The 27461-nt window shown below is 38.9% G+C and overlaps 1 protein-coding gene across 3 annotated transcripts in view; it reads right to left on the reverse strand.

Moving 5' to 3' along the window:
- The window catches only part of PEAK1 (pseudopodium enriched atypical kinase 1), a 44099-nt gene that overhangs the window by 6336 nt on the left and 10302 nt on the right, over positions 1–27461 (reverse strand). For 2 of the 3 annotated variants that reach the window (XM_072402150.1, XM_072402151.1), the window contains one exon: positions 1717–4320. In XM_072402150.1, coding sequence (XP_072258251.1) covers positions 1717–4211 — 2495 coding nt within the window. In that variant the 5' untranslated portion in view covers positions 4212–4320. Of the gene's footprint in view, positions 1–1716; positions 4321–6583; positions 6962–27461 lie in introns of those variants that run through there. The other variant, XM_072402149.1, reaches the window with a different exon arrangement.

Raw genomic sequence — 27461 nt, forward strand, 5'->3', positions numbered from 1 at the left:
CCCTTCCTTCACTTCTGATAAGAACCTGCAAGAGGAGGAGGAAAAGCAGTAATTACACAACATAGCAGCCAGATAGCCAAAAAACACCTAAAACCTGTTCAGCTGCCACCTTTCTTTTTTACCTCAACCATTATCAACAAAACCAAGCTTGCCTGACTCGCTCTAGCAAAGCATCTACCTTTATCCTGTAGTGGATAAAATAACTCCCTAAGCTTTATCCTAATTTGTCAACTCTTGTCGTACAATGGCAAAAGGTGATCACATGGACACCCCCATTCCTGCACATACATACCTGCCCATGGAGTCAATGTTTGACAAGGGTGGCTATTTAGGTGGAATGCAAAGTATATATTTCCAGCAGTAGAAACAACTGAACAAACAGAACAGCATAGCAAGGAAGAGGAAGGAGATGAATTGTAAAAGGAAGCGTGACAGCAAACTGACAGGGTTATCTATGCTGCCTGCACTATTGGATTGTGGTGACTAATACTACACACTGAGACTTCCACTATTCCACAATGTCTGCTCTTTTGTGTAATATGACAGCTATTTTTATATGTGTACCGTCATATATGAATCGGCATACTGCATAAACAAAATAAACACATGAAACTCACTACTGTGAGGTCACCTCACTACAATATGTCATTGTTCAAAAAGAATGAGATAGTAAGATAAATCCAATATATCAGACCAAAACATTTAAAACAAACAAAAATACAACCTTTATGGAAATGGCAAATTTTCCCTGCATGACTTTTGGTAATGAAAACTTACATTTTTAAAACATTCTAAGGTAGTGACACTCCTTACTAGATCAATTCCTAGCTTTTAAACAGGAAAGGAAGTGCTCACTAACAAAGCCCTGAATTGAAGAAAACACCCTACAGCTGTCCTGATTTATTAAAGTTCCCAAAGACTGGAGAAGATAGACTATCATGGGAGAACCTGGATCATCCAGGAAATAATAGCATTTGCTGATAGTTGTCAAATGTTCTTAGTCCGAGTATCAGATCCATTCCAGATATGCTGGGTCACTCAGGCTTTCCTATTAAAATCTTTCTTCTTTAGTCTTGGAGAGCTATAATAAATGAGGTCCAGCAAGTCTACTTCCTCATACTTGTTTCATAAAAAAAAAAAAAAAAAAAAAAAAAAAAGATTTGAATGAACACACACTTTAAGAAAACATAACTGTAACAAAAATAAATCCACTACCATGTATTAGGAGGCATTTGTGTTACTGAAAATTGAATAATTTATAAAATGTCACACAACATTTCAAATCTGCTGCAAGTGATGCTTTACCAGTCCCTAGCTGTTCCTGGGAGTGCAAAGATATTGGCAAGGATTAGGTCAATATGTACATCTGTGTATGACCACTATAAGTAGACTAGACAGTTTTTATACCTTCATCTCCAAAATTCATGAATTTGTAATATAGAAATGCCACTTACAAATGCGATTGGTCACACATGGGCCCATATTCCAGGCAAGCTGTGCATGATTTGGGCTATATCTTTAAACAGTACATTTTTTTGTGAATATCTTTTAAAATAAGTAGGAATAGGATTAGAATTTTTTTTAGTAAACCATAATTATTATTACCTTGTGAAAAGCCACATTTAAAAAATGTAAACTGCAGTTAGATTATTTCTTGGCATATTACATTTTTTTAAATGTTTGCAAGCACATGGCCTACCAGTTGCAGTATTTTACCTGTTAGACTTTGTCTCAGCATCTGTGTTCTCCTGTGGGCTTGTGGTTGTTCTTTCATCTTCTGACCGATACATGAACACAATAGATGGCTTTTCTCCACCTTCTCCTCGGCTTTCACTGAACCAATGGTGTCTTTGCACTGGTGGTGGAGGCAGCATGTGGATAACTGTACCATCTAGTCCCACTAGTTTACCCTCATCTCTGTCATCACAGCCTCCTTGACCAGTCCCTTCTTTCTTCCTCCTGAAAAAACTTTTGAAGGATATCCAACGTCGTGGTTTTCCATCTGCTGGTCGACGTGGCTGTGTTGAGGTGTCAGTTGGTGAGGGCCGATTTGAACCCACCTGTTTCCCTCGAGTTGCAAAATGTTTGTGCAGCATGGTAGCATGGTATGGTGAAGAAGTAGAACGTGGAGGTGGGAAAGGTGGAAGAGGCTCTGTTGTGGAAGACACGGTTGGGCTGTCATCACTAGACAGTACAGGCGATGTTTTGTTTAAATTAATATTCCCTAAAGTTTCACTCTGTGATGAGAATAAAGTTTTAGGCCTTCCCAAAGAACCTGGAGGGACTTCTGGGTCTGACTGGGTTTCTGTTGGACGATGTTCATCACTGCTGTGGGACTCAGGAGTAAATGCTTCTGGTGGGGAGCGAGGTGGTTGGATGGATGCCACAATCTGAGACAAAACACGGTTGGCACTCTCTCTAGGACAACCACCAGTTTCATGAGGAGTTACCACTGCAGGTTCCTCTTTTCTTTTTGTTTTTGCTGGAGTTTCTATTTCCTCATAAGTATGACTTCCAGTCTGTCGCTTTTCTTTTTCTGGGGGTGGTGGAAAGACTCCCCCAGCACCCACAAAACTTCTGTAAATAGCTAAGTTATCATAAGCACTCGGATTAATAAGGATCGGAACTTTGTCAGCACTTTTACAGCTGTGAGCATACTCTGGCTCATCATGAATTATGATAGGAAAAGGTGGCATCCCTGCGTTGTTGTAGCTGTTAAATTTGATTTCTGACAAATTTGGAGAACGAACAGGTACTGTGTGGGCACTCAAACCAGCAGTAGGAGAGGTTGGAGCTGACTTATAGCAGCTTCGATTAGGTGCTTCTGGTGCCTCAGTTTTTGCAAGCTTTTGTCGGGGGCTAGTGCTTGATGTCCAAACCTCCTGATAGCGGGTAGAGCTTGGCTTCTTAACTCTTGTGTTCACACGAGAAGCACTCTCCCCAGCCATTGCAGCAGAAACATCAACTACTGTATATGGTTTACAGACTGGTTGTTCCAAGCTCACCACACGATAAGGCTTTGCCTGAGCCATACCAGCATCTTGGATCATATCTTGCATTATACCATCTGGCCCAAGACCCACTCCTTTCTCTGTCTCTATACTTCCATTGCAAAAGAGCCCGCCTGAGGAAGAGGAAGAAGAAGATGATGATGAAGATGAGGGAGGACACGATAAAGAATCCACCATTGAGGGATCAGGGGAAGGGGAGATGGCGTTTACATCATGACCCTCCCCTATGACCTCACAGCCATTTAGAATCTCATCATAGCTATCATCATAGTCCACAGCACAAACCCTTTGCAGTGATTTTTGCCTTAATGGCACAGTGTTCCATTTCTCTCGTCTCCCAATTCTTCCTGGAACTGGGGATAAACTGCCACTTTGCAAATTGGCAAAACGCGGTTGCCCTCTCATACGTATCTCCATTGCCAACAGTTCCTCATCGCTCTCTTCCCAGCTTTCTCGCTCTCCTTTGTCTCCTTCATCTTCCTCATCCCAGCTTTCATCTCCACTGGAGAATTCTGGGTAACAGAAGCGCCCTCCATCCATTCCAATGATTGCACTCTCTTCTCCACTTACTGCTACTCTTCTAACACTTTTCTTTGACCCACTTTCATCTTGATGACAACCAGATAGACAACTGGCAGTTGGCTTTCTCTCTAGGGATCGCCTATAACACTGGTTAATACGACACAAAAAGTTTTCTCGAGCTGTCCCTTCTGGTTGAAGCACAGGTTCAGATGGGCTACCTAATCCAGCTATCTCCTTCAAAACCTCAGTAAGCCCACTGCTAGCAACATGATTATTATTAGACACTGGCTGTTCTGCTCCTGTGTTGTTGTTTGTGCGATCATCATTACAAACCACAGGTGGTGCTTGGGTTCTGCTGTTTGGAGTGGGCAGGGGTGATCTGGCCTGGCCTTGTAATGGATGGCTGCCAGCTCCATCAACTGCTATCATGGTGGGTTTGACAGCAATTGTAGGTTTCTTGGCTACAGGTGGCCTGAATCCAGTGCTGGTACGTGGTCGCTGGCTTTGGTTGACTTTGGCATGTTGCGCTCGGTAGGGAGGAGGCGGTGGAGGAGGAGGAGGTGGCTGTCCAGAGCCTCTCGCAAGAGCGGATAACTGGTGCTGGCCTTTGGGCTGAAAGCAGTTTTTGCACTCTCCTGGCTTCCATACATGCTCGGTAAATGAGCCGCAAGCTGACATTATGGCAGGTATTGCAGACCATGGCACCAGGCCCAAAAAACTGAGTGCTACTCAGAAGTTCATAGATCACAAGGCAACAGTTTCAGGTGGGAATGCACATTTCATATATCTGTTAAGAAGAAATAAAAAGAGAATAATATTTAAAAAAAAAAAGAAAATTCAACACTTCTAAATAAACAAGATAATTAATATACAGAATGGGAGACAAGAAAATGAATACAAATAGGTAGTAGCATGTGCCTTATTATCACTAATAGAACGATATAACATTGGCTCAGAAGTATATTTAATTTATATTTTATTATTATATTTTATATTTTCAAGAGTTATATTATGCATGTTTTATATTCTGTCATCTCCCTTCCTACAGGTTGAAAGCCACAGAACAGACATTATGAATTATCATTATCCCACTGTATTTATAGCATTTGCAGTCAGCCCAAGTGCACTCAAGTCAGTTATTGAAAAGGCAGTACAAAAAGCAATTTGCACAATACAGCCAAATTCCAAATTTTTATTAGTTGCAGCAACCAGAACACAGAAAAGGACTGCATATTGCTTGTTATGGAATACTACCGGGTTGCTCAATTTGTCTCACTGTCATGATGTAAGAATAGACCGTGCCAAACTCCCTCTCAGACTATGCTTTGCCAACCTGCTGCACAGAAAAATATATATAGAAGGCTGTAATGCCATACTCCCCCTCACTAGTTGTCAAGTAAACTGAGAACAAGTATGTGGAATGGAAGTGCCAGTCCCTCTCTATATACACAGCTGCCTTCAGCTCTTAATTTACCTCGGCCGTCTTGCTGTCTTTTTTCCTAAACACCCTTCCATGCATTATTTCCAGAGCTGGAAATTCCTAATGCTTGATTTCTAAGTGCATGATAAATAGACTATAAATATTTGCCAGTCTGACTGCCAACATTCTTCCAGTGGTTTACTGATGCATTTTACTGATCACTTTTTTTGAGCCCTTGCAAAAATATTTAACCTTTTTGTTGAGTATCAAATTTACCAATTTAGGCATAACTATTTCCACTATTTATGTAGTGACCTCACAACCACATCTTACTATTCCCAATTTAACATTCCATTTACATCCCCAGAATCCTTCTCCCAGGACATTCTATTTATGACTTCATTCATGCAGAAGCATCTAGCAATCCACAGGCTTTTCAGGACCAGAGAGGCCTAAAAGCCTCATCTGTATTTCCAGTATTGCAGTATCAGCGGTTCTCTACTACTTATTTCCGCTCTGTAAGAAAGGAAGACATTAAAAGTCTGGACACTGGCAATGACCCCCCTCCCTTCTAACACTAGTACAACGTCCTGTCTCTGAATCACATATAGGGTGTGAGGGGAAAACCTCCCTATCCAGAGTTTTATTAACTAATTATTATTATTATTATTAATAATAAACAGGATTTATATAGCTCCAACATATTATGCAGCGCTGTACATTCGTCAGACCTATTTCTTTAAAATAATACTCACATTCATGTTGAATATTTTAGACGTAATTGCCTGAATTACATCACACTCATGGGAGTTATAGAGTATTAATTTCTGTTAATACTGCACAGGTGAAACATTTTTGTACTACAAAGAGGAGCCAACAAATTGTACTAGAGGTGTGAGTTCCAGCATGCCTGTGCAGAAATTTGACAGATCATGGCATGTGCCTTTGACATTAGCCAGCCTGTGAGTCTGTATAGAAATGTGACAGCGCTAGGTATGTGTATATACATATGTGAGTATAGGTCCAGCTTCACTGCCTTCCGGGCCTGGGAAGAGTTACAGGAATGCTCGGTATGTCTGTGGGGGGGGGGACAGTCTGGGAGTAAGGAAAGTATGTGCTATTTACAGGACAATATGGGAGAGGAGGCTGCCACCCCATCAAGGACCCAACGAGCATCCACTGGTAAATTCTACCCAGTCCAGACTTGGAGAGCATCTCTTCATTAACCCTGTGATCACCAAAATCTGGCAGATCCTCTACACACATCCATGCCAGCTCACTGCAGAATAGCTATACATTAACCCTGCTCGCAATCCCAGGAATGTCTTTGTGAACACCATTACCGATGAATACGGACTGCCTTTACATCCTAATGCTGTAAGAACATCTGATTATTGTTTTATAAAAATGATATGTATCATGCCACACACATGCAGTTTCTTGTATACCAATACCACCCATCATGCAACCAAAAACACAAATCCAATAACCCTCAAATAAAAGAAATCAGAGAAGCAAGCCACCCTTCCACTAACAAAGACCTAGCGAGTTTTCCTTGAGTGTAACGCATTCTATTCTGGCATGTCAATCCCACAAATCCATATCAAGCTACGACAATTCCAGCACTCACCAGAACAAGCGTTTGGCTGATCTGTCCCTGCTGAGCGAAGATGGTCACACTACGCTGATCAGCTGAATATGGATGTGACAGGCTGAGGTATGGAAGAGACACAACTCTGTATGTGTATATGTCACAGCAATATTTGGCTGAAGGCAACAGAGCTTCGTATGCTGGAACTGTCAGTATGTGACATCTCCACAAATGAGCTTGAAGGTGCTGTGTGTCACAGGCTTGTATGCATGTTTATTAAAGAGCGGTACTAGCGTGCTGTGTGGTACAAGCTACGATGTGTGTGTCAGAGCTATCTCATGTGTATAGTGTTGGAGCCGTGTGTGTTTGCTGGCCTCTGTGTGTGTGTGATTGTGTCTCCCTTCCAGTGAGTCTCTATGTCTGTCTCCTTCTCCCCCTGCAGGGAATGTTAAGAGCAGCAAGCAAATCATTTCCTGAAGGAGGAAGGCATACATCTCTTTTTCACTCTGCACACATAACGCATGCATCCCCCGCACACACACAATGGGTGCTTATATACATATTGTGCTGATACAAAAGAAACCGCTAAAGCGTAACTACACTCGCATTGTAATGGCATGAAGTGCACTCGCTGTGTGCACAGAGAAGAAAAACTGTGTTTCCAATACAGAATCACAAAAGCAAATCATGCTAATTTAAAGCAATGGAAGGAATAATGGGTTGATGAAACACATGGCAACTACATTTCCTCAGCTGGAAACAGAGAAACATTATCAGTTACTTTGTTTCACAAAAACTTTGGTGCATACAATTTTAGATCCATGGAAGAGATCTTTCAGATTGTAGGATAAAAGTATTTTAGTGCACAGGAGAGAACATCACAGCAGGTTCCAATAGTATTTCAATGCATTTCAGGACCAACAGCTGTGTTTGTCAGACAACTGCCTGTATGTGTCTTGTTGTAAGTGTACAGAAGACACTGCACCAGGGAATGATTTCCAGTCAATGGCTCTGAAAGTTACTTACAGGAACCCCTCTGAAGGTGTTCATCACCTGTCTGACTAAACCTTCTCTGTGCAGCATATTGCTCATATAGACTCCCCATCCACCTCCCCATCCAAAAGTCAGAGTTTCAGCTGAGGCACCGATTTACATTTTCAGCACAATTTTTGATCTAATAAAATGATCGAATTTGACATTATTCTAAAGTGAGTGCAAAAGCCAACCAATCTTGAGCAACTCATTAATTCAAGCTCCTGTGCTTTGCCTTCAAATCCCTCCACAGTTCTTGTCCCACATACCTTTCTGACCTGGTAAAAAAAAAATACTCCCCCAGCTGCTCTCTCCGCTCCTCCAATGACCTACTAATGACTTCATCACTCATAACCTCATCACACGCACGGCTTCAAGACTTCTTTGTAGCTGCCCAGACTCTCTGGAATGGTCTTTCTCATTATATTGGGCTTGCTCCTACTTTATGCTCATTTAAAAGAACACTCAAATCCCATCTTTTGAAACTTGCACACCCATCTTCTATCTTTTGAAACTGTCACTACTTCCGACCACTAAATATCTCCCCTCCTATTGTGTGTTACTTCCCCCACCTCTTAGATTGTAAGCTCATTGGGGCAACCCCTATTTAATGTACAGCACTGCGTATAATGTTGGCGCTATATAAATCCTGTTTAATAAAAATAATAAGTCATTTTTTAGATGTGAAGCTATCGGACACGTTGGCATATTTTGATGTGAAGCTGTCGGACACGTTGGCATATTTTGATGTGAAGCTGTCGGACACGTTGGCATATTTTGATGTGAAGCTGTCGGACACGTTGGCATATTTTGATGTGAAGCTGTCGGACACGTTGGCATATTTTGATGTGAAGCTGTCGGACACGTTGGCATATTTTGATGTGAAGCTGTCGGACACGTTGGCATATTTTGATGTGAAGCTGTCGGACACGTTGGCATATTTTGATGTGAAGCTGTCGGACACGTTGGCATATTTTGATGTGAAGCTGTCGGACACGTTGGCATATTTTGATCAAAAACACAGAGTTGTGTCTACCAATGCTTGATCAAATCATTCCGATCGCTTTCACACCAGAACAATGTTTGGATGAGCAGAATTCCATACATGTGAGTTCTGTATTTTGGTCATTTCAGCCACTTCATTACCGATCAGAAAATCTATCAGACCAGTCAGTCGAGCACAAAATGACTAGCAGATCTGATTGTCTGTACTTGGCCTTACAGTGGATGCTGCAGAGTTCACTCACCTACAGGCGGGAAGTCTACATGCTGTAATTTCCTCATTTTTAGAGTACTACAACTCATGCTGCAGCCTGGGGACTCAGTACTTGCCATACCCTGCACAGAATACAACGCATACAAAATAGCAGGCAAGCCATCATGGGAATTCCAATTCAAAAGCAGCTGGTGGAATTCTACTAGCTAACCCTATCAAAAAAGATAAGTTATCTCCTTTAATTATTCACTTATTATAAGAATCCCCAACACTTGCTTAGTTTTCCATAACAGGTCCTTATGCTTTTATTTGTGAAAGAAGAAGTTCAGATGAATATTTGAGCCCAGTGTTTGATTGGCTGCATGTTTAAAAAATGATGTGGTTGTGGCTTTTTCAGTAGTTATGTGAGCGCTATTGTTGTAATTTAAGTCAGTGAGAGTGGGGTTAATTCACTATTCATTTCTTGCTCAGAAAGCAGAAATTCAGAAAATAAAGCCTCATCATTTACAGAATTATGTAGTACAGAATCGTAGCAAGGGATCCTTATCATAAGGCGTCTTATCATCCACAATCACAGAAACTCTAACCTACAATATAAATCTTCCCATAGTCCAGAAGCTATGCGTGACATTTCCTGATTCTTCCTGCTTTTGAACCTATATCATACATATATCCTGTTCTATATATCACCTCCTTGACATTTACTGCCACGAAACCTGTAAATTATCAGTGTGATACAGTTTTAGTGAACATACTGAGAATAATCTTCTGTTGCTTCTAGTATTCCCTTTATAGTAAAAAAGGAAGTAGATCAAAGCAAAACATGCCCATTACTACATAACAGGGAAATATATCCGGGTAATTCAAGCAGCTAAATTCTAGGTCTTAAATGAATTATAGTCTCTAATGGTGTGTTCTCTATGAAAAAGGGGCTCCCACGGGGTAAGATATTATTCCAGGAGATCATGGGATCCCTAAGGGATCCCGCTTCCCATTACAGCCAGATCCTCTTCCCCTGTTAATGGATGGCTCATTCAAGGATACATTATACAATTACACTGTGTCACTCAGAGGAAGCTCAGTTAATAAATAATACCAGAGCTTTATTGCTAAATGGGGACCCTTGATGTTTGTAACTGAGCTTCAACCAGCAAATTAGGAAACCGAGGGAACATACACAGAATAGTAAGGAAACAGAACAAATGTTAGAACAGAACAGTTGGCTGGTCTTCCAAACATAAAACCACATGAAAACACAGATTTAATTGTTGTGTATTGTGCACACTGTGATTATTGTGAAAGGCTTCTCTCTCCCAATACTACAGAAATAAAATGATGATATTTAGCACCACGTACAAATAACCAATTCAAGGACTAATATAGCAATGTGAGAAATACAGAGACCTTTAGTCATAACACATCCAAACATTTCATTATTGCAAATACAGAAAGAAGAAAGATAAGGCACTGTGCTGCAGGCCAAATAATCACAATTCTTAAAATTAATCTTTTGTTTATTAATTAAAAACATCACATTGAAACTGCAGGCACCACAAGGCTGCGGGAGCACGCAGGTAATTTTTACCAGATCAATCGAGCTACTAAAATCACTAGCAATTATTTGTTATGCAGATGGAACAAATGGCTCCCCATGGTGTAAGCTGTACTGTATGTATGTAGAGATTATTAGCACATAATGTTCCAAAACCGTGGGGTTATTCACTAATATGTGTCACTTGCTCCCATCATAACCATCCTTTCTTAGTCTAAATCTGCCATATTAGCAGTAGGTATTGGTTATATCTGTTTATTGTTGGTTTAGACTGCTGCTAAGAACATAGACAAGAATGGCTGAAAAAGGGTAAAGGTCATACCGTATATATATATATATATATATATATATATATATATATATGGAGTTTAGCGTTAACATTAATGGCTAATCTAGTAAAAGTGTTTTATGTATACTGTCCTTTAACCATTTTATACTTCGACATGTTGTATGCTAAAACATTATCTGTAGAAAGAGGAAACCAGGTTGAAAATGACTCCTTGGTGGGTTGCATGTGACCCCACGTGCACACGGCAGATTTTTATCGCCCGATAATCGTCATCGGCCAAATATCGGGCAAAAATCTGCCGTGTGTACAGTCGGTGTCGTCCATCGTCCGAACGTCCGTCCTGCCGGATCCACGGACGATGGACGACAACCAATCCTAATGAAAGGGAAGAGGGAGAGCGCGCAGCAGGGTGCCGCTCCGTCGCTCTCCCCCTCCCCTCTCCATAGAGCATGAACATGTATGTACAGCATCGTTCATGCATCGTGCAGTCCCTTGTCATTGGAAAGGATCGTGAAAGATCCTTTCCAACGACAAAAATTGCAAGTGTGTACGCAGCTTAAGTGTATACTCAGATCTTATTCATAGCTTTTCTCTTTTGTGTATGTTAACGGAAAAGTTCCTGGAACTAAAAATGTATGGTAACTTTTTTTAGTGACAGACAAAAGAATGATTCTGTTACCTAAAAGACATTAAAGTAGCAAACTACAGGCTCTGATATTATTACAGTGGAGATTTCTTTAAAAGTGAACAACTATTAATGATATTTAAGTCAAGGGAAAAGAAAGGTGTTGTAAACCACTGCAATCCAGCTGACATTGTTCTGCAATTATTACATTTCTTTTGATGCCGTAGAATGTATTGACAGTTTTGGAAATGTCATTCTTAAAGCCTTGCATAGTATTTTTCAACTATTGTATATTGTATGCTTCAATCAACTCAACATTAGCTTCCACAATACAGCACAATTAGTTTAGCTTTTTGGGCTAAATTGCGCATATGACCTGGTGTGCCAGGTTCTCTCTCAACAAAAAGCAACATTTGCTGCTTTCACATAGCACAATAGAAGGTGCTCAGAGCAATGGTGCAAATGTGGAGCTACTGGAATGGCCAAACGCATACTGAATATGAGTACAGAGAAAAAAAGAAAAGGAATCAACCAACAGATACAAAACACATCATTTACTAGGCTAGGTGAGGATCTTTATGCCGTGTGCCCACAAATTGGGTGCATGTTTTCTGCTCTTCTGGGTCCTCTCCTGCTCTTCCTATATCTGTCTGACATGTGCAACCCCTACTTAATGTACAGCACTGTGTAATGTTATAATGTTATATAAATACTGTTTATTAATAATAATTTCTGAGAGAAGGAAAAGCTTCATCTATCATCATCAAGTCATGTAACTGGGCTCCTCTTCAATCATAGAAAGCTCCCTGTGGCTGTATGCAGAGAACACCCAGACAGACACCCCAGGCACCACGAATGAGCCATAAAATGTGGCAGTATGTAGTAGTAAATACTATAGAGTCATACAGAAAGCCTTATTACAGTCAACCTGACATTCAGCTGTCATCAGCAGAAGGAACAAAGTCTGTTATCAAACAGTGGGAAATAAATAAATAATAATTTCTAACTTTATAAATATAAAATGCCCCCTGGCATGGGAATTTTATTTACCCTGCAGCAGAGCACTAAGAATGTGCAGAGATGAGCGTTTCCCACTCTCAGACCCACTGTGTTGCCTTTAATATGTCACCAGCCCGTCAAAATGTGCGTACAGAGTACTCTTAGTTTGTGGCTCACACCGCAATAGTCTCTGTTTACAGCTTGCCAATGATCTACTATTCACATTTCAGTAATATATTAACGTACATATATTGTATGTGTAAAAGATTGCATTTTTTTTCTGTTTATGTTTTTCAGTATACATATGGTGAAGCCACATAGAGTAAATACTGTGGGTTAAGGTGTACAGATTTGTGGCCCCGAATGCTAACCTCACCAAGATGCCTCAGGACCTGTTTTTAGCATAATTGCATGTGGTTTGGGAACTGCCTAGAGGTATGATATTATGATGTACTGTATACTGGTACCTCTCAGCAGTTGTAGTATTCAGGCACTAAAAATACAATTAAAGTTTATACATTTTTGGCATGAGAAACAATGACTAGTGCGGTTATTTTATTCTAAATCATTCCCATGCGGTCATTTCATCACATTGGAAAGATAAAGCTTCACAAGGGTTAATGCATGTTTAGCCTAATAAGTATTTTGTACATTCAGAATGCAAACACTGTTGCACTGTTGTGAACAGAACCTTAAGTGGGGGTTTTCCATTCTTAGAAAAAAAGTAGAAAAGCCCTTAAATGAGAAGGTGAAGCCCAAGGCTGCTGCTCTACTTCCTTTGAACTCCTAATGGCTGGAAGTGTATTCCAGGTCTGCTAAAGCACTCAATACTGCTGGTTTCATTCAACAAATCAATGAGATGTATCTCCTTTTTCTGAGCAGTGAAAAACCAACCGGCCCCATCTGCCCTGGATCATGTTCCAAAGCTGATCGATGGGGGTGTGATGAGAGGATTATGCTACACAATGCTACCTCAACAATGAAGGGAATGTCATTTTTTAATGTTGAGCAATAATCACATTTTTCAATAAATGCAATCACAGCATATGAATATACCTACAATGAATGTAAAGCATACATCTCTTAAATACTAAGAAGCTGAAGAATCTTTTTATTTCTTACCTTTCCCAGTTCCTCCTTTTCTCCTCCTTCAAAATGAAAATGGAATTACTAAATAGTAAACTGTTTTTATTGGAGACCTGCTTTTAGATCCAATGATATCATCAATAAGTCTCTGAAATATAGGCATATCACAGCTGATGGGAGGTATTGAAGGGTGCTATACATAGCTTCCGGGATACAAGAAGTTGTAGTATCAACGTCCATGTGATGCCGAGTCTCTACGATTAAAATCTAATCTCCTAGATTGTAAACTCTTCAGGGCAGGGTCTCCTCCTCCTGTGTCACTGTCTGTATTTGTAACCCCATTGAATGTACAGTGCTCTGTAATATGTTGGCGCTATATAAATCCTGTTTATTAATAATAATAAATGAATGAATGAATGAATAGGGTGGGCCAGGGGCAGTTAGAGAAAGGGCTAGATCAAACTTATCTTTTAAACACGGGGGAACCTTTTTATTAATATTATTATTATTATTATTATTATTAATAAACAATTTTTATATAGTGCCAACATATTACACAGCGCTGTACTCTAAATGGGGGCTGCAAATGACTGACAGATACAAACAATGAAACAGAAGGAGAGGACCCTGCCCAGAAGAGCATACAGTATAAGGGGAGAGGGAACCTTTGAAATGATCTTCAGGTCTTGGGGAACCCCTTTTATAATTACAGCAATTGGAATGTGGCCAATGGTATTTTTTTTTTTTTATTTGACCAAATTAGCAACACAGTTGCTGATTAGTAATTCCTTACAAAATAAAAAGTAAGGACAATAACCAATTGTTCATTACCCTTTCGTAAAAGTAAACTAAGAAAGCCGTAGTAATTATAATACTTTTACCACAACTTTACTACAAGTTTAGAAATGATCACAACAAATAGATAAAAAAAAACAACAACCACATCTGAGGCCTTGAGCTGTGTGCAGACCTTGGAACAACAACAGTAAAATCTTCCCAAAGAAATTAGGGGTGTGAACAAGCCCGAAAATCCTGAAATGCAGGATGCCAGTGAAGAAAGCTGCCAAAATAGAAAATAAAGATTCATAAAGTGCCGTCTCAACCTGCCTAGAAACTTACCCTGCTGAAATTCTTTTTATGCCAGCGTGAGAAATTGTCCTATCCAAAACAATGACATTTTATTTTAAGGTTCAGTCCGGCCAAAAATTACATTGCAGTTATAGGTGTAGTCTGGTGACCTGAGCCACCCACTGACATCTTATTTCTTCTGGGGATTTTTCCTGGCTCTGTTCCTGCCCACCTCTAAGTGTTTGGATTTCTTTTGCATTCTCTTTACAAAAAATAAAAAAATCCAACAGTATGCAGACCAGGGAATGTGAGAGCAGAGATTTTGCATGGAGTTCGAAGAGATTAAAGAAAATATAGGCTGGTTGATAATTTAATCACTCTTAGATTGTGAACTTTTCGGGCAAGGTCCTCTAGTCCTTCAGTGTCACTGTCAGCGTCTGACTGTCATTAGTAATTCCTATTTAATGTACAGCGCTGCATAATATGTTGGTGCTATATAAATACTGTTTGCAAAAAATAATAATAATAAAGATTCATCTTTCCAAACTCCAGACCTGCTTCTCTTTAGTCTGAAGGGCACTTGGGGCTATTTATAAAGCAGGGAATCAGATATTCCCTCAAACTTTCCCAGATGGGAATCAATTAGTGCCATTTAAACACATGGGCCTGAAAAATTTTAATGAGTGAATGTTGGAGGAAATTGCCCTGATTTATAAAAGCTCTCCAAGGCTGGAGAGGATACACTTTCATCAGTGAGGCTAAGTGATCCAGCAAACCTGGAATGGATTTGGTCCAAGATTGAAAACATTTGCTAACAACTGACTTTTTGGAAATCCATTCCAGGTTTGCTGAATCACTCAGCTTCATTGATGAAAGTGTATCCTCTTCAGCCTTGGGGAGCTTTAATAGATCAGACCCAAATGTCTGATTCCCTGTTTTTTAAATAGAGCCCTTATTATCATTCAGCCCACTTCCTGGAGGAGTAGGGTGTCACAGACATACCCTCTTGGTTTACAGTATCCTATCACCCCTGTCTCATATTACATTGCTGCAGGTTCTGATGTTTTAAAGGATTTGTAGAAGATTGGGACTGGAGTTCTTCTTCCTATTTTGGGTGTCTCTAGTAACATCTGACTGACCTTTCCACTGGCTGAATTGAGGGACAAGAGAAAAATAGCTGTAGTACAGTGTACAAGCATATTTGGCCCATAAAATATATATTCTGCTCACCACTTGTATTTAATACAAATATTTGTATTTATTTATCCATTTGATTAATTTTAGACTTGTTTACTTTTGGGTTTATTTGGGCTTTTACATATTGAAAATAGTACATATTTCCACGACCAGGGATCCCGATTATGGCACCTCATTGGCAAAAAGTATTGTATGTTGCAGCCATACTTGGATCTGTGGCTGCAGTGCTAAGATCACACTGTGCATGCTACAACAAGCCAGGTCATAAGACCATATGCAAGCAGTATGAACAGATGGTGCATTAGGGTGCTCCAGTAAAGCAAGAATCAAATCCATGTATAATAAACTGTAATATAGCATTCAATCTACTATTGAGTCATTGCGATAAATAACAAGGTCTCCAGGTAGGGAAATGCATATGATTTCAAGAACCAAATTCTGGAAAACAAATGTTAGGGTAATCAGAGAGGATACTGATTTATAATCTGGGCTGGCCATTGGTAGGGTGAATCTGCCTTTACTCCTCATACAATAGACCTAATGGATTTAAATTGCGAGCACAATGCAATTACAGCTCAGTGCAACGCATTCTATTCAGGATAAGAGAAATGAGCAACCAGGGCACACAGAGGTTCTTCAACTTCAGACAGAAAGGCCCACAAACAAACAGCAACTGAAAGCCGCTGCAGTAAAGGCCTGGCAGAGCATTAATAAGGAGGAAACCCAGCATCTGGTGATGTCCATGAGTTCAAGACAACAGGCTGTCATTGCCAGCAAAGGGTTTTCAACCAAAATTAACATTTTATTTTCAGCTTTTAAATTTGTCCAATTACTTTTGAGCTCCTGAAATGAAGTCTTTAGTTCCTCACATTTTTATGCAATCTTTTTGTTCAACCCACTGAATTAAAGCTGAACGTCTGCAGTTCAACTGCATCTGAGTTGTTTCATTTAAATTAATTGTGGTAATGTACAGAACCAAAATTAGAAAAAAGTTGTGGACCTATACAGTTATGGACCTAACTGTATATATATATATAGATCAATTTATGCTCTGTAAAGATTCCAGCTTCCAATACCCATCCTATTACCATTTATGACAGTTTACTTCGGTGGTCATAGCAATGTGATCGGACAAGGTCAACATGCCCTTAATGGGAACTTGCAAAGTCAAATAAATTTGAAGTGAAGAACGTTATGTCAAAATACAACAATCTGTACCATACACAACCTGACATTCAAGATTTGGAGCATAGTCTAAGCTAAATTATAGCTCTTAGCACAAAACAAACTATATTTATTTATTGATCACTTCTTTCAAATGAGTTTCAAAGCAGATAACATTGGTTATAAATGATAGGGTACTTTATTTTATGTGTCATGCACCTATAGAAAATCTGGTTTTAATAGTCCAGGGTGAGTAAAAGCCTTCCTGTAATGTATAGTTCACACTACTCACTATAATCTTGAGAAAGGATCACCTATAAACCATTTCCACTCCCTTCATGTGTCACAGTAGGAGTAATGTGAAATTATAATTCTTACATAAAACATTTTATATGAATATAACAGCATGTGCCATGGACTACGTGTTATTACTGCAATTTATATAAATATATTTATGGGGTGCAAATTAGGGTAAAGAATGCTTTGCGGAAGCACAGTTGGCATGATACTGCCAGAGAATGGACAGGATGTACAAGACTCACTGCGTCGTGGTTTCTCTAACTGTGACATGTTCCCTGAGGGTTGTTGTACAGATAATTAATTTCTATGGCGGCTGTAGGTGCATTATATACAACTGGCTTTAATTAATGTAGTGCAGATTAATTATCTCTGCAGTGGCCCTCAATTAATGCAAGCAACTGTGGAAAGGCATTGATGTGGATGCAGATTAGGAAAATCATAGGAATCAACTGGCCTACAAGGTAAAATTTCATTGTATAGCTACCTTTATAATTATTATAATTACACAGTATTTATATAGCGCCAACATATTACGCAGCGCTTTACAAAGTCCATAGTCATGTCACTAGCTGTCCCTCAAGGGGGCTCACAATCTAATGTCCCTATCTCAGTCATGTCAGTAACACAGTCTAAGGTCAATTTTGGAGGGAATGAAATTAACCTAACTGGATGTTTTTGGAATGTGGGAGGAAACTGGAATACCCAGAGGAAACCCGTGCAAACACAGGGAGAACCTGCAAACTCCATGTAGATAGTGTCCTGGCTGGGACACTGAGCTACCGTGCTGCCCGTATGGTTGGGAGCCTTGTTGGGTCTCAATTGATTTTATTGTTTGGGTTGGTCCTCACACTACACACTGGTTGGTAATCTAAGCAAGATTTTACAAATAAACTGTCATGTCTGTGGCCAGCTTTAAAGTCATCTTCAAGTGACCATATTATTATAGAAAATTACAGCAGCTGTAAATTGGGATGATTCTGCAAGGAGCTCAACATGAAGATAAATATGCATTTCTAAGTGGATGAACTACAAAATCATAGAAATGATCCAAGTATTCATATTAAAGACAACTGATAGTATGGAATGCAGTATAGTACAAATATAGATAGGAAATACTAGATTTTTAACTTTATTTATCTGGAGCAATTATATTACACAGCTCCCACAGATGAGCTCACAATCTCATGTCCCTATCATAGCCATATGTTATAAATACATTCTAAGGGAAATTTTGAGGGAAAGCCAATGAACCTAACTGCACATTTATTGCATGTGGGCGAAAACCGGGGTGCCTGGAATAAACCCACTCAAACACGGGAAGAACATACAGACTCCCTGCAGATTCCTGACCAATTCTAGGGCCTAGTGCTGCGAATATAAGAGTGCTAGCCTTTGAACTGATGATGCCACCCTAAAGTACAAGACTAATTCCATTTTAAAGTATAAAAAACATTATTTTTAGTTATAGTTTGTAATTCTATTATACATATTTTCTCATTGTGCAGCCATGGCTTTCTTTGTTGTCCCATTATCCCACTGTAAGACTACCAGAGAGTGTCTGTGTGTAATAAAATGACACTCTGGGGTCCCTACTGTTCTGATTCAGACATAGACCACCTTAATTGCCTAGGTTTAGAAAAGCAAAGCAGTTTTTTAATTCCTGGAAAGAAACGTATTATTTTTTTACAATGCTCAATATTTTAATTTTAATGCCACAATACAAAAAACTGCAGTGAACGAAATAAACTTTATGACAGATTATGGAACCATATTGAAACTGATTGGGCCTGATTTATTAAAGCTGTACAAGACTGGAGAAGATACATTTTCATCAGTGAAGTTGGATGATCCAGCAAACCTGGAATAGATTTTTTTCAAAATCATTTTCTATTTGCTAGAAAATCTTTTGAATCCTGAACCAGATCCATTCCGGGTTTGCTGGATCACCCAGCATCACTCATGAAAGTGTATCCTCTCCAGCCTTGGAGAGCTTTAATAAATCAGGCCCATTGTGTAACATATCCTCTATACTGGGCATACCCAGGGCAATGTTGTGGCAATTTCATGCAGCTTTTCATTATAAATAGGGAAGAAACCTAATGCCAGCATTTTGTTTCTTTAAATTGATTTGTTGGTGGTAGATTGCCTTAATCTTTTCGGTCAATCTGAAAAGAGAAAGCTGGTGACAAAAAAGGAACAAAAGTGAGAACTGCAAATAAAATCACATTGAGCTGGCCATACATATTGTTATTTTCAGTTACTATCAACCACTTTAGTACTTTAAGGCATTACAAATACAGTTAAAAGTAGCTGAAAGAAAATAAAGCAATCTACTACCCATGTCTTCGATTAAACACCAGAATTCGGTTGTTTATGAAGTTGAAACTGAGAAGACAGACAAACAGCAAGCAGTGATGTGGACATCCGAAGAAGGAAACCACCATTTGCAAACCAAGAAAAGAAAAGACTCAAAACTGGAACATAACATGACCATGGCTTTGGGTAGAAAAACAACAACATGGCAACTTACACTTTTATAGGAGGATATCAATGAAAGTCACCTATTTATCTCTTCACATATAAGACAACCTGATATACTATAAAAGTGCTAGTGATAAAATTCAATAAATAAAGTTCCCGTATCTTCACAGAGACTGCACCCAAATATGATCAGCCACCTAGAAAACAGCTTCTTTCCACAACATCAAACATCTCATTTTTCTCTGAAACACTTTTCACGCTATATGAGTTCTTAGCAGTAACATTTACCATTTGTCCACTTTATTTTTAAAAAATCAACACTTTGTCCCGGTAATACTAATGATTTTGGTTACCACTTGGGACACCACTGCACTGTGCTGTTAGCAGACAGGAAGGGGCGAAATAAATAGATAATTAGATATCTGCCCTTCAGCGTCCTTTGGTTCAAATCAATACCAAATTTCCACTAATGTTTATCACTGAACTAAAAGGGATGAAGCTGATTAGCCTATAGATTAAAAAATGGAAACAGCAAAAATATAAACTGTTCTCATGCCTGATAATTCACATGTGCTACTTGGAGGTTTATTGCCAAGTACCTGAACAGCGAGAGGACTTTGCAGGAGCTTAGGAGTATAGTGCTTGCCATAGATAAGGCAATTTTGTGGAATGCTGGTCATTTCCATCAACCTCATTGAAATTATTATTAAGATATATTTTTATAATCTAATATTTCTTATTATTTATAGGAAACTGTAGGCCAAAAAAGTATTGTCTACAGCAAGCATAGGGATCTATGGTTGTATACCTCAGTGTTATGGGAAAAAATGCGGTGAACATACAATTATATCCAAAACCAACCTGGTTTTATTGTCTCCATTAGGAATTTACAATTCATTCATCAATACTATTGTCAGTTAGAAGAAAGGTCAGGGAAAAGCCAAAATTGTAGATCACCACCAATCACCACAACCATCCTAATCTTAGAAGGCTGGACACTTGCAGAGAGCATGGATAGGTTACTAAACCTTGGTGGAATGAGTTATCATCATCAGGAGTCACCATTATGGATTTTATTGGCTTCAAATGAGATTTGCCTTTCTATTCATTTGAATTGGAGTTGAAACTCCCTTGTAGCAGGTCAAATGCAGGTCTGAAGTAGATCAATTGCAGGTTGAATACATTTGCCAATACATAACATATGAGCTCAGTAACACATCAAAGCATGCCCAAAGCATGCCTATCAAACCTGGTTCAAAGTGGCCACTACTACCTTGAAGTGTCATGGTCTCAGATACGGTTCTCGGCCAGTAAACCAACTGTATGAAGTTTGTATATTCTGCCTCTGCTCGTATCGGTTTCCTCTGAAGGACATACAAATCCCTCAAGTCCTACTTAAGCAGAGCTATACAAATATTGGCATAATAAATCTGTCCCAAACGGGCATGTGAAATGTCTTTTTAAAGAATATGTTGGACAATGCAAACTGACATTTAGGAACTAGATTGGCAGTGCTTCTAAGAACTGACTTACCTGACTTTAGGTGTAATGTTGGCCATGGTTGTAAAAATGCAATCGTCAGATTCTATTCTATTAACAGAATCATATCTTTTAGAAAGAAAATCCCATTTTTCAAAAAGAATGAAAAATTCAAGCAGATCTTTGCATTTTAAAGAACAAAGGATTGCTTGAAATTATTATATTTATTATCAGTTATTTATTTATTAGTAATGGTAGCATTAGAACTGCCACCCCCTGTCCAATGACACTGCCTCATGGGCAAAGATGTCTCAAATCAAGCTCCAGAAACAGAGACACATTTGTCAAACTAGGAAAGTTATTTCACTATGAAGGATTAGAAAGGTGCTTGTTTCCCCTTTCCCCAAGTTTTTGTCTTGTATATATTTAAAGGTCTGGCAAGTTTGTTTTAAAGCTAAATGCTGCGCTCAGCAATAAAGAAAAACTGCAAAGCTACAGATTTAATAAAGACAAAAGTGTGAATCATTTAATTGTATCTTTCACTTTCACAAAGAACACATTACTTTGTGATGAATCATTGGTGTTGTAATGTCTTCCAGTAGCAGTTGTATTTCCATGCAACAGGAGTTTGTATCCTTGTTTCTGCCATTAGAGAGACTTACAAAATATTGTTACCCATCTCCTCCTCTATTTACCTGGAAATATTTTAGCGCCATTCCCTCTGATTGTTTAGTGCAAAAACTGGCTGGATTTCAGACATTCTCCTTATAAACACCCTAACAAAGGCCAACAAAGCACCCCTTGACTGCTGAGAGGTAACAGATAATGATTTACTGTAATATGATGTAGCTTTGCCTGTGCTTATAGAATACAATAATCAAAGTATGTAACGGGGGAATGTGAAAAACTAATAAAATAATACTTTTCCTTGCTTAATAGTTCAGTACAATAAATCTGTTTATTTTATTTCTGTCTGATCAAATAGCCTGAAACTAGACATGTGATCTTTCCGGAGAGATCCCGGAGATTGCAGAGTATTCTAAATGACAACAGCAGAAACACTGACACAGGATCATCTACTGGTGATATTTGTGAGCATTCAATGGAACCTAGGATTGTGGTGCCATCCTGGCCTAATTCCTGTATGCATAAACTGTAGGTAACAGAAGTATAAAAACTATCTTTTTTTTTTGTTATGTAGAAAAATATCCTAATATATAATTAATAATCTTGCTTTATATTGAAAGGTTAGCTTTAAGTAATAAAACTTGGTTTTGGCTTGATCCCAGCATGACACAGCAACAGACTGATTAATTTCTCCTTCCGTCACTCTGACCTCCTATCATTGCACTACTTGTTAAAAATGCAGGACAACATATTGGCTTCTTGTGCTGCTTCTCTTTTTTACAATGTGGAACCTGCCATACAGTGAATTTCAGGTACTTACATACCTGAACATACATACTAAAAATACACTTACTTACATAACCTGATGTTTTTATTTCTTCTTAGCTTTAACATTTGTAACCTTTTTAATATTATTGTCCTTTCAAGGAAACAATAACACATGTGAAATGGAAGGAAGAAATAAATAAAAAAAAGAAGAGGTACCACCTTCTAATGATTACTGTTGGATAAGAAGAGGGTGCTTTTAAACCAGATGCATGACAGGAACAGCTTCTGATGGCCCCTCAAGTCAGCTCATATGGTCCCATCATAGTGTCCATTAGTGCATGAAAATGGGCCATTTATCTGCCAGCAGAGGATAGCACAACTTGTTGGACGTTCTGCCTATATTCAGACTAAGACAACTTTGTGTATGAAGTTAGCCAAAACCTTAGCCTTACCTGCCTTCAGCAGTGATGGGGCGCCCAGTTGCAAAGCCAATATATGAAACAGAAGCTGAAAGAAAGCCACCATCACTGTTCTCAACATTGCCTTCCACTGAAAATTTTGTAGCTGGCTTACCATCTTTTGATATGGCACAAAATGCACCATCCAAACCATTTCCACATGCAGCCACTGATTGCAAGTACAAAAGCACATTAGTGAACACAGCCACCATCAGTGATTTTGTGGCATGCAATATCCTCCAGAAAGCCTGAAAAGCCATTGCTGTCTCGCCCCATGTCAATGGGCCTGATTTATTAAAGCTCTCCAAGGCTGGGGAGGATACACTTTCACCAGTGAAGCTGGATGAGCCAGCAAACCTGGAACGGATCTGATCCATGATTCAAAACATTTTCTAGCAAATGACTTTGAAGAAATCCATTCCAGGTTTGCTGGATCACCCAGTTTCACTTATGAAAGTGTATCCTCTCCAGCCTTGGAGAACTTTAATAAATCAGGGTCAATATATCTATGTCAGTGCATTATGCTATCAGTGGCAGGGTGCAGCTGACTATGGACACAAGGTCCAGTGCAGTTCCTATCCCTAAAGGGACACTGGGTGAATCTAGTAGTGTAAATTAGGGGATCACAGGTTTTAAACCTGTATCAGACAAATATAAACATGTAGTAGATAGCATTTAAATTAATTAGATATACAGTATATAGCATTTAAATACATACCAACATTGTACAAATAGGTTGTAATCTGTCAATGTGTTAATAAAATCCTCTCATTATTAAAAGTTAAAATGGTTTAAAAAAACACGGCTTTAAAGTTAGTGTTTCCAGCAATAAACAGCAATTTGGCAAATTGGACATCCTTCCATTATGGCTTCCACATTTTTCTCACACACTTTGAACCTTTTTTTCTAAAGCTTCCTTCGTGCCAACATATGTCTTTACTTATGAAAGAATTTTAAAATTTGATGTTTGACGTGACTAAAAGATGCTGGGTTTTCCCTATGTCAATTTTCCTTATCTGCTGGTTGATGATTTTTTGGAAATAAAAATGAACTCTAATCTCAGATGTTGTCTGGCTGGGGAATTGAACCTATCCTAACACATTTGCACATTTTGGTGCATACTTTTGTAACAGCAAACCAGGGAACCCAAAGTGAAGGCAAAGCTCCTAATCTTTGTTACCTCTACCTCCATTTCAAATCTGGACATTGTCATTCCTTCTTCCAGCATTGCATAGAGCTGAGCTTGTCACCATTCATCAGGAAGTCACACGGCTGGAAATGTTCTCACCCATGAAAATTACTTATGCCAATGAAAAATGATTCCCCTGTGTTCATTAACAACCATTGCGCCCTGTTGCTAATGAACATAACAGGGAGCATTACCATTAGCTGATAGTTGTTTGGGACGAACGTTTCCCGCTGTGTAAATCTCTGATGAATGTTGACAAGCAGGGTGCTCTCATACAGAAGCTATTCCGTAATTCATCACTTCAGGTCGTTGCACTATTGCAGCTCCAGCAATGAAGAATAGTTCAGTTTTGAAGCAGATGTATCCTATGTAGATTACATTTTTTTTAAAAAACACTGGTAGCATGGTGGTTCAATGGTTAGCACTTTGGCCTTTGCAGCGCTGGGTTCCAGGTTCAAATCTCGGCCATGACACTATCTGCATGGAGTTTGCAGGCTCTTTCTGTGTTTGTGTGGGTTTCCTCCCACATCCCAAAAACATACAGTTAGGTTAATAGCTTCCACCCAAAACTGACCTGGTATTCAAAACATATTATTCATATAGGGGCATTAGATTGTGAGCCCCTTTGAGGGACAGCTAGTGACATGACTATGAACTTTGTACAGTGCTGTATAATATGTCAGTGCCATATAAATACTGTATAATATTAATCTTAAAAACTGTGCTGACCTTCTTATTCTTTGTTGCATCTTAAATAGGCTTTGAATCTTTTGTAGCCGCTTCTTGTCTACATGCATACGCTTCAACATCAGATGACCCTAAAATGGTCAGAAGTCATTCTGTGTGCTTCCTTGAAGGTAGTAAATCGGAAGAAGCCCAGGACAGTCAATAAGCAGAGCAGCCAGTGAACTAGAAATTTGAGGAGGTAGACAAACCACCCCCCATATTTTATGACAGGTTTACCTCCAGAGAAATAATCACCAAAAGACTCCACTGGCCTGAGGCAGTGAAAACTGCCTTTTATTAAGATTTATAGCATGTCGTTACAAAGGTTGGAGGGGAGGGAGGAGGGATGGCTACATTTTGTTTTCTTTCTCTAAGGTACATCCTTTTAAATGAAACGCCAGGCAAATAAAAAAAGACAGAGTTAGTGTTAATATTACGTTAATTTCAATCCATTTGTTGGGGAAGGGGGGATAGAGTGAAAAAATGTACTGTCATATGTGTCCCTCCTGAGAAAATTCACCCTTCTGTTTGTACAAATGATCATTACTACTGCGACTTAAAGTGAGAAAAAATTCAAACTTTTGAGCTGTCGCCAGAACATGTTAACAAATGACCATCTAAGCCAGTGCTTCTCAACCAGGGTTCCTCCAGAGGTTGCTAGGTGTTCTTTGAGCAGGTAGTTTATCTGTATGGGTGACATTCTTCCCACTGGCCAGCACACTTATGTACTGTGAGCTGTGTATATAGTAATTATAAGGAGGTTTCCTAAAGACCTGAAAGTTATTTCAAGGGTTCCCCATGATAAAAAGGTCCAGAGACACTAATCTAAGAGATTGTCTTGACTTTAAAGAGATTTGGTCTAGGTTTTCATACAGTATATAGTACCTGAAATGTGTCAAAGCTGATCTAAACTAACATTTTTTCCTTACATAAAAGAATAGAAAACACTTTTATATACGGTAAAAATTACCTTCTTTTTTTATGATTTAAGCAGTTCTACTTTTTGTAATATTCAGTGTTCACTGATCAGCTTCATAAAAGCAACAGATGGGGAATGAGAATTAAAAAAAAAAAAAAAAAAAAAGATTGTAAGCTCTTAGCTCTTTGGTCCTCTCCTCCTCCTGTGTCACTGTCTGCATCTGTCTGTCATTTGCAACCCCCTATTTAGTACAACGCTGGGTAATATGCTGGCGCTATATAAATCCTGTTCAATAATAATAAAATGTTTTATTTATAGTGTACACAATTTATCATGTACACATATTTACATGGAATTTGTATGTATGCTTCTTTGCATAATCCTAGGGAGGGCTACGAATGATGCATGGCTATGGGCCAGATGCTATTTTTTAGAAGAGAATAAATTGCATGCCATAATAGGATCAGGTTGTGTTAGCTATGTGGATATAAATATCTTTTAAAGCACACAGTGGGCTTCTGCTTGGTTCATGTTATCTGCTACTTCTTTCACAATACCTGCACCAGTTTAAGAGTAACCCGTGTGACAGGCCATATATCTTGTTCCGCATACCACACATACAGGCTTCTTAGATAAACTCACTGTGTCTTCCACTCTTATTAAAGTTTATCAATTTCCCCACATGAATCGGCCAAAAGCAATTTTACATTTTTTGAATTCAATCAAGCAAAACTGATTGATAGCAAATGTAGATTTAAAAAGACCTCAATCATTCTTGTCAGAAAATATATTTTTTTTTTTTTAGACTTTTTGACTGATTTCTGTTCTATTTTGTACCGTGCACACATACATGTATCTTCTCTTGGACCCCTTATTAACCCTAACTTAAAACATAAGGGAGACAAACAATTATGACAAACAGTTATAGCCCAACCGTACAGCCTAGTTTTGGGGAAAAAATCTGTAACCTGTGTTGGTTTTTGTTTGCTGTCTACAAACACATTGGGAGCTTTTTCACTGAGCTAGGAGTACTTGGAAATCTCTGCAATGGAGGAAGCAATCACAGCAATGTCTCAGGTAGGGGATAGAATCTGTTGGGCTGGTTTTCCTCTCTGTATTCCCCTTATTTCCTGTATTGTCCTTAGGACAAGTAAGGAAAATACACCCAAGGGGGACACAGGAAACTTAAAAATGAAACAGTTGCCTGGAGTTTGTCGAATTAGTCATGATCAAATTAGGAGTTCAAAAAAATGTAGTTACAGGATAGATGTAGTACGGTCATATCAATATACAAGCCCCCCAAAGACCATCCTTATCAACTTCAAAGTGAAAATGACAGTACGTCAGTGGTTAGCACTCTTTGCAGCACTAGGTCCCAGGTTCAAATCTCAGCCAGGACACTATCTGCATGGAGTTTGCAGGTTCTCCCTGTGTTTGCGTGGGTTTCCTCGGGTACTCCGATTTCCTCCCACATCCCAAAACATGCAGTTAGGTTAATTGGCTCCCTCCAAAATTGACTTTACACTGTATAAAAGACATATGACTATGGTAGGGACATTAGATTGTGAGCCCCTTTGAGGGACAGTTAGTGACATGACTATGGGTTTTGTACAGCACTACGTAATATGTCAGCGCTATATAAATACTGTGTAGTAATAATAATGATGGCTACAAAAAAAAACAAAAACGTATCGATAGAGTCAAATGAAAGTGAGAATTAATCTAACATTTGGAACTGCCAC

The sequence above is a fragment of the Pyxicephalus adspersus genome, chromosome 2 (assembly GCF_032062135.1).
Source record: "Pyxicephalus adspersus chromosome 2, UCB_Pads_2.0, whole genome shotgun sequence".
Taxonomy (NCBI): domain Eukaryota; kingdom Metazoa; phylum Chordata; class Amphibia; order Anura; family Pyxicephalidae; genus Pyxicephalus; species Pyxicephalus adspersus.